This window comes from Zosterops lateralis (assembly GCF_965231275.1).
Source record: "Zosterops lateralis genome assembly, chromosome: 5".
Lineage (NCBI taxonomy): Eukaryota > Metazoa > Chordata > Aves > Passeriformes > Zosteropidae > Zosterops > Zosterops lateralis.
This window is the reverse complement of record NC_139766.1, coordinates 34,968,595-34,984,643: the sequence shown is the minus strand read 5'-3', so window position 1 is coordinate 34,984,643 and position 16,049 is coordinate 34,968,595. Positions and strand designations below refer to the sequence as shown.

The following is a 16,049-nucleotide window of genomic DNA, read 5'->3' as shown; positions in this document are numbered from 1 at the left end:
AAATGGCTATAAAGAAGCTAATGAAATTAAAAAATCCACAGAGCTTTACAGACAAATGCATTCAATTGCACCACTAAACCACAAATCCTCCTATTCTGTGTCATAAAAGTTGGATAGTAAAAACTGAAATCAAACCAGTAAAATACTTTTTTGCAACCTCAACACAAATTGTCACAGTTTTTGCATACTTTTGACAGGAGTTTGCACTTGATATTTATCTTTCCTAAGAGTTTGTGTGTCTGCTGAGCATAACAGAACACCCTTAACAACCTTTAAAGGAATTTTAAGACAGAATATGAAACATGTTATTTTTCTAATTCTCAATTCTGTCCATAACATCAGAATGGTACATTCTTGATATTATGATTTAATATATTGCCAAATTAATGATGTATCAAAATAATTTACACAAACTAACCCTTCAATTTATAACTAATGCATCATCACAGAGCAATCCACATTATCAAACCTCATGTATTAGTGCCTTTGTCTCACGAAGACAAGTAATTTTCATAGAATAATGGAATCAATAAGGTTGGAAAAGATATCCAGGATCACCAAGTCCAACCTCTCATCACCATGCCAACAAAACTATAACACAAAGTGCCATGTCCAGTCTTTTATGGAACACTTCTAGAGACACTGACTCCACCATCTCCCTGGGCAGCCCATTCCTATGCTTGACTACCCTTCCAGTGAAGAAACTCCTCCTGATATCCAACCCGAACTTCCCTTGGCACAGCTTGAGGCCATTTTCCCTTGTCCTGTCACTGGAAGTCTGGGTGGAGAGGCTGCCTCTCACCTTGGTACACCCTCCCTTTGGGCAACTGTAGAGAGCAATAGGCTCTCCCCTGAGCCTCCTGTTCTCCAGGCTGAACAACCCTACTCCCTCAGCCGCTCCTAGAATTTACTCTCCAGACCCTTCACCAGCTCCGTGTCCCTTCTCTGGGCTCACTCCAGCCCCTCAATGTCCTTGTGTTGTGAGGGACCAGAACTGATCACAGTACATGAGGTGCAGCCTCACCAGTCCTCCCCAGTACAGAGAGACAATCCCTGTCCTGGTCCCACTGGCCACACTATTGCTGATCCAGGCCAGGATGTCATTGGCCTTCTGGGCCACCTGGGCACAGCTGGCTCATGCTCAGATGGTGTCAACCAGCACAGAGAGGCTGACTATGTAGGAAGTTAGCACTGTAATGGTGACTTTAAGGTGCACTGTTACAGGACACCCACCACCTTTACTGGCACAGACTTGCTAGTACAGAGTGAGGTAAGTACTCCAGAAAGCAAGCTATGGATGTTCCCAAACCTCTCTCAGAAATGAATCCTGAAGGATTCAGCCGCAGCAATTTGAGACATTGCCACTTAGCTTCCAGTACTGAACCTTCCATGTACATAATCTACAATGCAACCTTCAAAGTAGCAATCACTAGGATTTTATTAATCTATTTGCACTTGACTGCTCGAGTTATCTGAAGATGGAGCAGCCACAGCAGAAGGACTGTAGGTAGCACAGGCAGAAAACATCTTAAGTCATTACAGATGTATTCAGTAGGAGTTTCTCTGGCAAAAGCTTTCTGTGGCCTGCAGTGAACACTGCAACAACGTGCTCTGAGGATCCAGTGACAGAAGTGAGTAAATCACTTTGTTGATGAAGTTCAACAGCAGCCCATTAAAGATAGACATTCTAGTTTGAATGGTTTATTTCCAGCTTTTAAAGATACCAACTTGAAACAGAAAGAAACAATCAATCTAAGGCACAGTACACAATCATCTGAACAATTTACTAATACATTAAGGTGTGCTTTTATTACCCAATGATTTAAGTAGACAGAGAATAATTAAAATGACAAGACACACTCTTTTTACTCTTTCCCCTCTTCTGCCATTTCCTAGCTCAAGTTTAACAAAGATTCCATCAAATGATCAGCAAACCACCAGTTTAAGAGAATGATCAAACAGATCTTCAAATATCTGTGGAACAATCCTCATGATGCTAAAGTTCTATTACAAATGAATCCTGGTATCTCTAGACACAGAAAGTGACAAAACCCAAAGCTGTAGGTAACTGTCACACTCCAGGCATTCAACTGCTCCTTTGCAGAGGTTAATGTGCTGTAGGACAGGGTGAGTGCACAGCACATCACTGACAAGGAAATCACTGTGATTATGGTTCATAACTTAACTTCCACTACAAAAAACAGGTGACGGGATGATTTCTAGTTGTCTTCACATACAATCACTCAATCAAAATTCCTTGAAGATTTGTACTATCAGGGATGCTTGCATGTACTCTCTATTCAAACGTATACTCAGCTGTTGTGGAACAAGTTAGAATGGTCCGTAAGGACTTCTTATCTCTTCATTAAAGCTTGAAATAGTCTCCACTACTCCTCGAATCCTTTTCCTTGTGTGTCAACATTTTCATGCAATTTTCAAGAAAAAATAAAACTGGACTAAATCTTAGAAGGACAATTAAACATTCCCAACCTAAGTTTTCCCAACATAGTTCCACTTCCAGCCTGTTATTCCAGATGTCTGACAAATATAGTTTTAAATGGCAAGGCAAAGGGCCTGTTCAATTGGTTACTATTCATCACTTCCAGCTACTCAGTTCTTAGGAAAACAAGCAGACCATAACAGCCATTAAATTCTAGAAACAACCATTTTAAGAAGCAGTAACTGGTGGAACTTGGCACTGTCCTCTTCTAAGTTGAGATGCTAATAGGACAAAAGTAATTAAATACAGTCCACTACTTGCTCAGTTGGTCGAGCTAACAAAGGGCTTGAAACCATGAAGTGAAACTGAGCGAATCCTGGAATTTTATTACATGCAGCACCTAGGAAAAAAAGAAAAAAGCATTCTAATTTGCTACATTTGGGATTAGTGTCTCTGTCATTGTATTTTACCATTGAAAAATCCAGTTACTAATTCTACTACAGTGGTATAATTATTCCTTCACAATCTGTTTAACCCAAGACATCTTGAAAGTATTCAATTTTTAAGTTAAAATACAGTACTGCTGTAGTGCAATTAATGCCCTTACACACTACAATTCAAAACAGTAACACAAGTCAGGAAAATCTCTCTCTTTCAATCCTGATTAATTTAATGAGTTCCTTCCACACTAATCTCTTAAACACAGAACTATAGGAAGTAAGAGATCAAAGAATAAGCAAAGCAGTCTAACTAAATAATCCACATTGATCAGCAAATTGTACTTCCTACTGATCTAAGAGTTCACTAATGAGATGCCTGGCACAATGACTACTCTTAGATCACTTTGAAGCTATGCTTAACATTCATATTCTACCTCCCTTATGCCATATCTAGGAAAGGCAAAGCAGTCTTTTTTTTAAAGCCTTCAAATGAAGCATATACAGCCCAGGACAACAAATGAAGGTTGTAAATATTTTTGAGTTTTGCTAAGACTTCCAGAAATTTTGTCAAGGTCTAAGACATCAAAGTGCACAATTAAATTATCTCCACTCTGCACTAGGACACAGCTGCCCTGCTAACCAGTGTTCCACACTGTGAATGGCCAGTACTGCTGCGGTCTTCAAAGAATAATTAAAGGCTTCTTTAAAATATACGCTCAGTTTTGTACATCTGTGACCTAGTAAAGGTCTGCAAAACAAAATACATACCATAACTTCCAGTTGTATTGGCACAAATGATAGCACCATAGAAATTTGGAGCGTACTTCTGGATTCTGGAAACAACTTTCTGACAGGCTGCTGCTGGGTCCATTCCCATCCTCATATATTCCACAGCTTGATAACTAAAAAAAAGCCAGTCCCATGCCCAGAAAATTAGCCATACTCAGGTTATATAATTTAAAATACCACAGAAGAGATCCTGGTTTATTCGAATAATGGAAACACACCATAAATAATTTTAGGCCAATTTCATATTGGCAGTTATCACTCAAATTCTACATAAAAAACAATTAAAAACAAGACTAAAAGGGACTACAAGATGACATCTATGCCATGCATCATTCTATGGCAGGCCAAGCCGAGAGAGAACTCTGATCACTTGCGGTAGAAGAGGCTAAGCAAAAAAATCAGTTAAAGAACTGCATGGAGCAGTGTTTTAGAAGACTTAATGACTTCTATTTTCCATTACATGATTGAGTTTGACATTAGAAGTAATTGCTAGTTTTCAGAAAGGCTAATGTCAAGATAATTTTTTGAGGAAAACTCAGTATTACATTACTAATAAATGATTGAGTTCAGTAAGCATTAAAAAATCTTTCAAAAAAATTAGGTTTCTGAAAACATCAAAATTGACACATTTTCTTTATTTTAAGAATATGAAGGTACAGTGATCAGGACTTTGAGCCACTTTCAAACATTTTGCAAAGTGATTAAAAACCCTTATTCTATGAGTAATTGCTTGAGATGAACCAGTTGCATTTCCAAAATGTCCTGAGGTGAAAAATTACTTATGTTGTCATTTTCTTTCAGAAAATCAAGATTAAATGGTAACTCATGGCATAACTTACAAGCAAACATTTTACCACTTTGATGGAAGATGCATATACCAAGACCAACTCATTACACTGAGACATCTACAGATTGCATTAATTACAGATGTTATCAAAGTACCACAGAAAAGAACAACTTTTGCATTTTGAGACTCCCTATTATCTTTGATTTATTCTACCAATCAAAGAGGTTCAAGTTATCTAAAGATAACTATCTGAATATTAAGTTGTATTTCACAGGGGTCTTTTCACTAATCAGAAACTCAACAAGAAGTTCTACCTCAAGGAAGGCAGAGAGAAAATATTAGCAATTTTGCCCTTTATTTGACACTTCTTTCATTTCTGGGAGATTAATTCTTATCTTTGTTTTCATGTTAGAGTATCTAAATATCATGGAATTAGTAAAAATCTTTATCTATAAGGAACCAGTAATTAACTACCCAGACTGGTGGTTAACCCACTGGTGCCAACATGAAATGTTTTAGGCATTACAGACAAACACTTGAGGCTGCTTAAGTGCACACTAAGCTTTTACTGACTAACCTTATAGTGGAGATCAACTCACTACTCATCTTGGTATCTTGTATGACAAGATAGATTATTCATGAAGTTGTCAACTGCCTTGTATTAGGAAGACTGACTCAGAACAGCATGAAATTCAGAGACAACATCTGTAAATATGCAACAGCCAGCAGGCTTTCTTGGCTGCCAGAGTTTCAGAAAAGTTGCCTGAACAATATGAAGGCCACTTCCATATTATCCTTCAAGCATCAGTGCCCATTATATTCAGCATGGACTTCCATAATTGATTCCTGCTGAGACTGAAGAGAGCCGTATCTTACACAGTTTATACAACCACGGTGGCAACACTAAAACACCTTTTTTCAGTTTCAAATCACATGCAATTACAAAGGATTGCTGCAGTGATAGTTTCTGAGTGAGCTGAGACCCACACCTCATCCTTTCTACAATTTATGATACTTTGCCACACAACAAAATGCTTTGAAGAAGAAAGCTAATCAGTTCTGCTAAAAAGCATATATGTTGGAAGTATTACCCACTGCCTGTTTGCTCACAGCTTGGCAGTATTAAGGGATCTGTCATGCAGATATTTAAGTCTCCTTTTAAGACAGATCATAAGGGGAACTTGGTTCTGCTACTGCTCTTTCCCCTTCCACTCCTTCCTTTATTCTCACTTCAGCAGTCACTAAGTCAGACCATATTTTTATCAATTTCTTCTTTTGCTGAGTGCACATTTTGCTGCAGAAATCCAGCAGTGTGCCCTAAGGACAAACCTGGGTAAGAAGCGCATCATGATGTCGCCATCCCCGGTGGCTGCAGCTCCTCCAGCCGTACTGTCCGCGTAGGATCCCGCTCCAGCGATCGGAGAGTCTCCAACACGGCTGCAGAGAACAACAGAAAACAAAACCCAAACTCTGTCAGCCTTTCTGCCTCCAGCTGACTTAGCACTAAACCCACAGGGGAACAGAACAGGGAAAGAGGTCAATCCACTGCAGTCAAAAGTCTTGTCTTAAAACTACCTGTAAAAGTGAACTGACTGACCTGAGGCTTAGTCCACCTCCAGTGCATAACTGTCTGTTATTGTACTGACTACAGTTAAGCCACTGAGCTTTAGCCTGTGGGCCACAGCAGGCAGCTGGGGACATTAGTATGTTCAATAACTTGTTGCTAAATCCAGTTGTCTAACTTGGTTGACAGACAATAATCCTAACTGTGTATAAAAAGTATCTCAAAGGCAAAACTCAAAGCCTGAGGGTCTGTTTTTATGTACATTTCTTAGGAGACTGTGTGCCTCTCCAAAATGCTTGTTTGTCTCTGGTGCCTTGCCTTACAAGCTGTCTCACAACTCTGCCAGTTGCTTGTGTCTCTATATGGTGAATTAAGCAAGCTGAAAAACAAGCATTCCCTCAAATAAACACATGTAGTCTTGCAACTGAATCAGCTTCTCAATATGAGGATTTATGGCAAGTGCACAAAAAAAGCAAAGACATTTTGTGATCTAAAAGTTAACACTTTAAACCCCAATGACAAGTTTAACATAGGAAACAAGGTGGGGAAAAAAGTTTTTTTGTAAAATCAGAGATACTAACCCTGGAAGTTTGTAGATTGCACCATTAGTAGATGTCCCAGAAGCAACAGTTCCACTCACACCAATTACAACCATACCTAAGATTTTCAACAGGGACAAAACATATTCAGGAACACTACCAACTTATTTATTTAGTTGACACTATGCTTATCAGACAGAACCACAATGCCCAGACTATTCAAATTACTGATATCCTGAAATACAAGAGCTGTACTCTTTAGGAAAACAAGTTCTTTTTAAAAGAGGTTTGAATTTTTTTACAATCTATTACAAGAGCTCAAAAAGGAGTGTGAAACAGTGAGTGCCGCACTGCTCAGAGCTATGTGTTACTGCTGCCCATGCAGCCACTGTCTCCTGATGCACAACTTTGTTAACCAGCAGAGAACCAGTATCTGGTGTCCCCACAGCAAGCACCAATACCATCAGAACAACAAAGTTTAGAAATTATAAATGGTATTTGAAGGAAATGTTAAAAAAGTCAGAAGCATGACCTTACACTCGGCAGAAGATGACATACTGCCCACCAAAGTAACTAGAATTACATGACAGAAAACCAAATATAGGGATGAGCCTACCCCTTGCTAATTTTGTGCTGGTGAGAAGCCCTTGCCTCATCCTAACAAAGTTTAGATTGTGACTTCGAATTGGATTTGGGATCAGTTGCTTGTCCATAGAACAAGACTTCACCGCCACAGAGCAGGAGAGGGCAGGAATTGCTGCTACCATAAAACTCCAGTACAAACTAAGAGCCAAGAAGCAGAATTTGATGAGCTGAATTGTTTCTCTGACCTCAGTAAGCAATATTTTCTTCTCACAGGAAAGTCTCCTGACCAGTAGGAGCTGAAAACATAGGGGTACAGACCCAATGGCCTCTGCAAAAAGACTGGAAGGACATCAGTTCCTACCAATGTCCTAAATGCATGCTGACTGAAGACTCTTCTCAAATGTGCTACTCACAGAGATATTTCATATGTAAAACAATGGGGTGGGAAAAGGTGAGATATTAATACAAAATACCATCATATACTAAAACAGTTAGGACTGCTTAATGGTAGATCAATTCTTGAATTGTATTTAGCAGATTCTTCTCTCCTGACACTCCACAATTTCTAAGTTTTCCAGCACTTACTGAATTACCCCAGTAAGTAAGCTAGCTATCAACTTAAAAAACTGGTAGGTCACCTAACTTTTGTAGACTGTTAATTGATTACTAGTAGGATTAACTAGAAACACAGAAGAAAGATTCACACTTGAAACAACTTGTTAATTCTTGGTATTGTAAAGACCATGAGACAAAAAGTTCTGGATTGCTAAATTGAGAAAAATTCAAACTATACCAAAAAGTGCAAGTTTCAAGACTACAAAGTAAAAAGATATGAAAGACAGGAATCTGTAAATGCTCTAGTCCTTTGTCTGATCTGCTCATTAATCAACTTACAGGCTTAGCAATTAACAGTGCTCAATCAGTAAACTCTTAGAAGTTTTTGTGACTACTACTGCTAACCTATTTTAATGTTAGTTTCTGATTTAGAAAAAGGCCAGAATAGAAGAAAAATGAAAGCAAACTTTATTTTATAAGCTTAAGGAGTGTGACAAACACTTCTTTTAGCTGGAACACGATTAATGGTATACCCATTTCTTCTACCACTGCAAGGCCTTTAAAGTTAGTCTGACAGCACACCATAATCAAGATAATTACTCTTAACTTAATCAGTTTTCTAAGCATCCACAGCTGCCCAAGCAATTATGCCAAGGTATCTGTGGGAAATGCAGCAGGGCAATGAACAAGAGTTAATGGCAAAAAATGAAGCATCTGTGCTGTCAGTGAACTGGGAAAAAAACAAGAACAAATCCTACTTTTAGGCATTCCATCCTACTGCATAAATAACAGAATCTTGAAACCACTATAAACAGGAAATAATTCCTATGTGAAATTCTTTTCTTTAAATAAGTGTGATTTAATCATTAGAGGAATGAGGAAAAAAAAGATCAGCATCAGAGTTCCCAAAAGGTGTTACCTATAGTATCATGGTTACGAATATTTCGTTGTGAGCCGGTCTGTTCTTCTTTATGAGTTACTTCTTCACGCCGTTTATATGGTCCACAGGATTTTGAAGAGTCTGGCACCACATTCTGTAATTAGTTAGTGATTTGCATGAATAATATAACATATTCAATACAGATAAACAAATACTCCCATCAATATCTATCATCTACCATAAAGGCATTAGATGCCCAGTACTTAAACCACAGAGATGCACTGAGAGCCCACAAACTGTTTTGCATAATGAATAAAGACTGATTTCTGGCATTATACAGTAAAAAGATTTTCCCTGAAAAGTTACATTGTTCAAATTAAAGACTCTGCCTTTACTCAACTGACTGATCAAAAAACACCCAAACCACTGTACAAGCATGTACAAATCTGTAACACCCAAAGCAAAAAAAAAAAAAAAATCCTCATTCAAACTACAAGCCAAGCTCACAACAGGCAAGTTTAAGGGACATCTGGACTAACCTGATGTATTCATAGGTCTGCATAAAGCCTCTCAACTATTTAAAGACCTTAATTACTACTCTAAGGTTTTCTTTCAGAAATTTATGCATGCATCAAAAAATACCTCCACTGCCTTGTTTATTTTGGTAAGTCCTGACCCAGTTAAGAACTAAAAAATAACTCCCACACCAAAACACCACTGCAGCAAGGTCAAAAGCAGCAGGATCTAAGAAATAATAACTAGACACATACACTCCCAAGCCTAGCAAGTGCTTAGTAATATCAAGTTTTTTTCTGTCTAATAAGCAAAACTTTTTTTTCTTCACATGTAAAGAGTAAGTTCAATATAAGCTGAAAGGAAGAGGCAATGCTGCACCACTGATTTTCTAAGTCCCCCCTTCACTGCCATCACTGCACTGTACCTTCCAGTAGTTTGGCTGACAGCTTCGATTAAGCCACTCTGAATACAGTGAAAGGGATTTCTGGGTAGTCAGGTCTTCATATGGAAACCCCATTCTTACAGCAAACAGGGAGGCTTGAAAAGCAAGAACAAAAGAAAAAAGGAACATTGATTTATTCACAGTTTTATGGTAATGCATTCATGTTATTTTATTTTAGAAATCAAGAAATTCTACATCCTTTTTGGAGATGAGAAATACATCTTCAGGGAGCAGTATCAGCCATTAGAGTGATGAACAACTGCAGTAGCCAACTCTTGCTTCACAGGCAGTGACATAAAAGTTTTCCCATTGAAAGAGAAACAAATTCAACTTTGTTAATCAACTGGACACAACTAGGAGTGTGGGGCAAGAATGGCCTAGGCTGCACGTGTCACAGAAATAAGTAAGTCATACAAATATATTTTCCTTAAAAAGCAAGTTTTTATCAAATATAAATAACACAGCAGCAAAACATTTGCCATTAAAACTCTGATACTTGAAGAAAGCAATCTACCAGCTTTACATATTCCTTGCAGCTCTGAAAGTGACTGCTTGTTTTGAAAATTAATATAGTACGTGGCAAGAGAGCAAAAGAAATACCAACACACGCAATAAAAGAATGCTACACTTCTAAGAATGACTTGTCATTAGGCACCGGGAAAAGAAAAAAGATCAACTCTTCCTTCATCTTTTAGCTGTAGCTACCTTTGATATTACCCAGTAACAGACACTGTTGCTAGGTTCAGATGCTTGAATCTATATTATCAATCCTTGGTAATAATGTCACTATAACACACAGCTGAGCAAACTTATCCAGCCCAAGAATTAAGAGAAGCCCTCAATTATTTCTGGACTGCTTTTCTATCTTTTTCTTAAAAATGGACACAAGTAATGTATCAGCACTCAGGAGAAAAGAAAACTGACAGCTTCAATTAAATAAAAATTTTCCCACTTATAGAACAAACAGGCAGAATTTGGGGCATTTTGCTTGATTTTTTTTTTTGTTTTGTTTGCTTGTTTTGTTTTGTTTTTTGTTTTTTTGTCAGATAAAATTGTGCTTGTGCATGTGTCAGGAATTCTTTCATAATTTTTGAAATATTATTTCCATTCTGGGAAGTAGAGCTCCTAATTTAGCATCTTGAATAAAAAATGCCTGCAGAGATTACATGCGTTTATACAAAAAGATTTTACTGTTCTAGCTATATTTTCTGTAATTTAAGTATTCCTATTTAGAAAATAACTTGTTTGTTCTCTCACATGCCAGTTTGATGGTTCAAATGGATCTTCCTTTTATTCATCTTCATCTAGTGAAGATCAGAGTTTCTCCTATCCAAGTTCCAATTTCCACAAAAAATATACTTCTTCAAAAGAAATAGTTTTTTCTCAATTTCTCCACTGCTTTCATTAATTCATTAACATTAAACACCATCTCCAATTTTTTACTCAGGTAAATCTTCAGCTTTCCCATCTTTCTTCTGTCATTACTGCTAACATTTTCTTATGAGCAAGCTATCACTGACAGTGAGGACTCAGCATAACAAACTTGTCCACATCCCTCCATTAGGCAAAGAGCTATCTTCTTAGGTTGGAAGATATATTTTAAATCAGCACTTTAATCCTTCTGTTTCTTCATTTTCCTTATCCTTTCTGCTCATTCTCCTGATTAAAATTTAAAAATACTATGGTAACTAGCAATGAGGGGCAAATGAGTATTAGGAGTACTTCTCCCTCCACTACTGAACACCTGACCAATTTCTTTTTCTGCACTATATGTGAAATATCTCTTAGAAAAGCCATGCATAATCGTGGTCAATAGCCCTGAATGAAATAGAACCTACAGGCTTGTCTGTTCACACCTTCAGTCAAACTGTATCTTTACCTCCCAAAGTTGGTCCATTTTATGCCATCAAAAATTGTTCGTGCACTAATTTCTGTACGTGCTAATTCCTGCAAGAATATTTCATCTTTTCTTATCTTTTTTTTTTTGCAATTTCAAAGCACTTGAATCACCATTAATGCTCAGATGTCATTTTCCACACTTATCTCTGTATTTCTTTCTGAGCAGGTACAGGCTCAGAGCACCTTCTTAAAAGCCAAGAAACCTGTTCACCACTCCCACACCTCTGGGGACTGAATGGGTACTTTGAAACTGGTACTATTCTACCAACAGCAGCCTGTATTTAAAAAGCTCAACTATTTGCTACTGCTCTTTTGTTGTGCCTGGGAATACAGCCTCTAATGAGCTTTTTTACATTTAAGTTCTCACTAATACTGTTAAAACTATGAAATATACTAATCATACTCAACATATTAGAATTTAACTCTAAGGTCTATTAATTCTGCTATTCATCAGAAAAAGTTACTTCATAGTTTTAAATGCAACATTTACATCTAACAGTTTCTATAATGTCTTTTAATAAATCATCTTTGGTAACTTGGATATCAGTGATATTAGCAAAGCCTTGGGATTACAAGTCAATATTTTTAGTTAAGCTGATAGAAAAAACCATAAAACTATTTTTTCCTTCTAAAAATAAACCTATTTCATAGACACAGAATGAAAGAATAAACACTTTTGAACTATTTGAGTAGATTGATTTGATTGTCAAGGAATTCTTCTGTCTATATCACCAAGATGAAAACATGGCAATTTTATTAGGAAGTGTTTTGAATTGAAGGTTTGACTTGGAAACAGTTAAAGGAGTAATTACCTGACTCTCCCACTAGTAATGTATGCTTAGTGTATTCAATGACCTTTCGTGCTACACCAATTGCATTTTTCACACGCCTGAGATCCGCAACAGCCCCAACTTCCATAGTATTGCTGGAAACAAGGAATATTTAAAACTTATTAAAACTACAAGAATAATTGCACATTTTTTACTAGACAAAATCTGTTCTCATCTGAATCAAAAAGCGTGCTTCAACATAATGCTTTAATTGTTCTATGCCACAGACAGATGTCAGTACATTAGTATGAAAAGACTTCCTCCATATATTGTTTCCTTTCACAGGCATGGAGATGTTGCTCAAAAAGCAGTACTTCCATTCAGAGTAGTATTTTCAGCAGAGTAACATTTTGTTACATAAACTCCTAACATAAATCATACACTTGCAATAACTTTTTAATGAGGATGGCTTTGAGCAGTAAATAAATTATTGAAGACAATGGCTCCGAAAGTGAAATATTTGTGGACTGAATGTAAAGGGAAAGCTAACAATGCTAGAAACCATCTGTTTCAACTGCTATACCTAGAACTGGATTGATGGTCTACAAGTGAAGAGTCATTTCCTACTCTTAACAATCAGGTATTTTTACTTGTTCCACAAGTCAGCTTGTCCCATAGTCAGCCCCCAGCAACAAGATCCTGTAATGACCCTTAAGAGTGCTAAAAATGGCAGGAGTGAAAAACAAGTTAATGGAAAGTGGCTTTTGCTGGGTATTATATGAATTGGCATTATATTGTTGAGTAAGTATTATTTTGTCAATATTGAGATAGTGAGACATGTTGTGGAGTGACTTATGTTGTTGCAGTGGTGTAGTTGTGAGGCTGGTTTTTGGAGGATGACTTTGTGCATTGTGGTGTAGCTTTGTGAGTTTACACTGGACAGATTGTTGCTGGCCAAATCCTCGAGACATGACCTTAAAGGAGCAGAACTTCATCCAATGATGGCCCTGAGGACCACAATGATGAAACTGCGCTGGCACCGAGGAGAGTGACATGGACTCAGACTATGTAAAATCAAAATAAATATGCATCAAGCTGATGCAACACCAGAGGTATAAAAGGCAGATGTATAAAATTTTGTGGATGAGCCTCTGGCATTCAGCCACGCTCCCAGCCCCGTCCCTTTTGCCCCTTTGTGAACTTTATTACTGATCTCAATAAAACTTTTATAACTCAGCCCTACTCAGGGCCTGAGTCACTTATAACAGCAGGGATCATTCTTTTCTCCATACAGTTTCCTTACCCATCCATAATCATTGCATCCAGAGTTGTTTCTCCACTTTCATCTGGGCTTCCTCCGTATCCCACACTCCCATCGCACTGGTCGATCTCACACTGAGCACAGCCTCTCTCCACTGCATCCAGCTCTGAACCTCCTGATTCTAATACTCTCCAAGCTGTAATCAACACAAATAATTAAGTGTCGCTAGGGAAAACAGTTTCCACTGCTGCCTAAAGATGGACATGATGCAGCTGCACTACATAAGAGGATAACAAACAGTAAACTATAAATTGCAAAGCCAAAATATAAATATAACCAAAAGAATGTAAAGCATCACTTTCATAATATTCTTTTTCTTGTGTATCTGGTAAGTGTTTCTGACTGGAAACAGAGCTTTTCTTCTGACTGAAGTATTATTTATCAACAATTATCACAAGTTCTCTCTATCAAATCCCCTTCTCTGCCCAGAACAAATCATTACTTTATCACTGCTTGTTTAAAGCTTTCTTCTGGGAGAAGAGAGAGGAAAAAATCTTTCAATTCAAAAAAAAGAAAAAAAAGGCCCCCCAAAAAGCTGCCCTCAAAAGTTTCATATGAGAATATTAAGCGTTCATCTTCAGAATAAAAAGATATAAAGCTACATCAGTAACTCCGTAAGCACAAAAGCAAAGTGAAAATTATACATAAGAAATCAACTCTCCACATTCTCCTGTTCAGCCCTTGGTCTTCTATTCTTCAGGATCTAGATCATGGTGCAGCTTTGTAAGACATTACAGACGTGTCAAACGACACGACTTGAATGCACTGAGCCTGAAGGCATTGCACAGAGGAGATTTCACAAGGATGGACCTCGAGCTCGCTGCCGCTGACAGTCACAGCCCTGCTCACTCCTGTTTGTGCTGCCTCTGGGGCTCTGTGACCCGACAGAGCCAGCACAGGGGAGGCAGCACATGCACACGGGCCAGCTCCTTCTGCCCAAGGAAACCACCTCAAGAAGCCTCATGATCACAGATGCTGCAGGCCAACTACATGAAGTTGCCTGCACCAGGGAAAAAGTAAGATTTAATACCATGCATCCAACTCCACATATGCCTGCATCAATAGCGAACTTCAGTGTGAGTATTCTCTGATTCCCATTACCTGTATTGCCATGAGCAGTCTTAGCACAGGCTTTCAGGAGCTGCAAAGCAAGGCCCTCGCAATTTCATGAGTGTATTTCACTTCGGACCACTAAAAGGCTTTACTGGTAACTCGTTCCACAAGCAAGCCTTATGTAGTAAGGGGTTATTTACAACTCAAGCTGCAACAAAATAAGCCGCAAGTCTTTTAAAATTACTGTTCACAGCTGATGTGTGTTGCCACCGGAAAACCTTCGACTGTCAATAACACATCACAAAACAACAAAGTTTCAAAGAAATAATATAACTACCTAATTCTTTAGGAGGCAAGAAGGAATCTCAAAAAAACCCTTTAAAAAACACTTCGCGAGAGTGCAAACAACATTACTAGCAAAAGCTTGTCTTTGCTCTAGCTTTTCCGCAGTACATAACCAACCTCTTTAGTTTTTTGTGGGTTTTGGTAGCTGATTTTTAGCTTTATTTCCCAAGGTGGAAAGTGAAACCATGTGCCCGCAGGTTCGCAGCGGCAGAGCAAGGAAAGGGGGAGCTGCGGGGCTGGGCCCTTCCCCCAGGCAGGGTGACCCTGTCCCGGCCGGCGAGGCCGCTGAGGCTGGCCCTGAGCCGGGACAGGGCAGGGCGGGGAGCAGGGCCCGGGCCCCCCGCGGCCAGCGCCGCTTGGCACAGCGGGTCACAGCCCGCTCCTTCTGGCCCCACAGCAGCCCAGTTTCGCCTCGGGGACTCATTTTTCCTTTAGCAGCACCGACACCGAGGCTCACCCGGCGGGCCCTGAGCAAGAGGCGCTCGGGAAGGCTCCGAGCGGCGCGGCAGAGACAGCACAGCACAGCACCGCCCCCCCGGCCCGCTCCGCCCGGCCCCACCGCACACCTGTGTCTGCGGCCGTCCGGAACGCCCAGGTGTTGATGACTAGAGGCAGAGCGCCAGCTGAGGCGGCGCCCTTCGGCATCAGCACAGCCAACAAGAGGAGCGCGGCCACTGCTCCCGGCTGGCCCCCGCCGCGTCCCGCCGCCATCGCCGCGTCCAGCTCAGCTCAGCCCAGCCCGGCCCAGCTCAGCCCAGCCAGGCCCCGCTCCGGCCCCGCTCCGCCGCCTCCAACCGGGCGGCCCCGGCGGCGCAGGCGCGCACGGCCCGGCCCGGCCCGGCCCGCCATAGCCCGGCCCGGCATGGCCGCACTGCCCGGGGCGGTGCGAGGGTGGTGGGCCCGACGCTGACCGCGGGCGGTGTCCGGCTCTGCAGCCCTGGAAACCTTGTCGTGGCCGGGAAAAGCTAAACCCCCAACACAGGCCGAGCCCCACACCCGCAAATACAATTTGTGTTTCACAGAATCGTTGAATGGTTTGGGTTGGAAGGGACGCTAAACGTCACCTAGTTCCCACCCCCTCGCTGTGGGCAGGGGCACCTTCAGCAGACCGCCTTGTCCACAGA

At 40.0% G+C, this 16,049-nt stretch overlaps 1 protein-coding gene across 1 annotated transcript; it reads right to left on the bottom strand.

Annotated features, from left to right (window-relative positions):
• Positions 1-1,685: 1,685 nt before the first annotated feature.
• Positions 1,686-15,658, bottom strand: AGA (aspartylglucosaminidase). Its single transcript, XM_083860769.1, has 9 exons — positions 15,492-15,658; positions 13,510-13,663; positions 12,249-12,361; positions 9,520-9,632; positions 8,619-8,733; positions 6,602-6,677; positions 5,786-5,893; positions 3,649-3,782; positions 1,686-2,840 (listed from the first exon to the last, which is right to left on the bottom strand). The coding sequence occupies exons 1-9, from the start codon at positions 15,634-15,636 to the stop codon at positions 2,740-2,742; spliced, it is 1,059 nt and encodes a 352-aa protein (XP_083716895.1). The 5' UTR covers positions 15,637-15,658; the 3' UTR covers positions 1,686-2,739.
• Between the last annotated feature and the right edge of the window lie 391 nt (positions 15,659-16,049).

What these genes read in the sequence shown, in the direction of transcription:
- AGA (XM_083860769.1), bottom strand. Translation starts at nt 15,636, where the DNA reads ATGGCGGCGGGACGCGGCGGGGGCCAGCCGGGAGCAGTGGCCGCGCTC. An exon ending in ATTACTAGTGGGAGAGTCAG is followed by an intron (nt 9,633 to 12,248) that starts GTAATTACTCCT and finishes TTGCTTTTCAAG; the next exon opens with CCTCCCTGTTTGCTGTAAGA. An exon ending in GCAATCTACAAACTTCCAGG is followed by an intron (nt 5,894 to 6,601) that starts GTTAGTATCTCT and finishes TGTTCTCTGCAG; the next exon opens with CCGTGTTGGAGACTCTCCGA.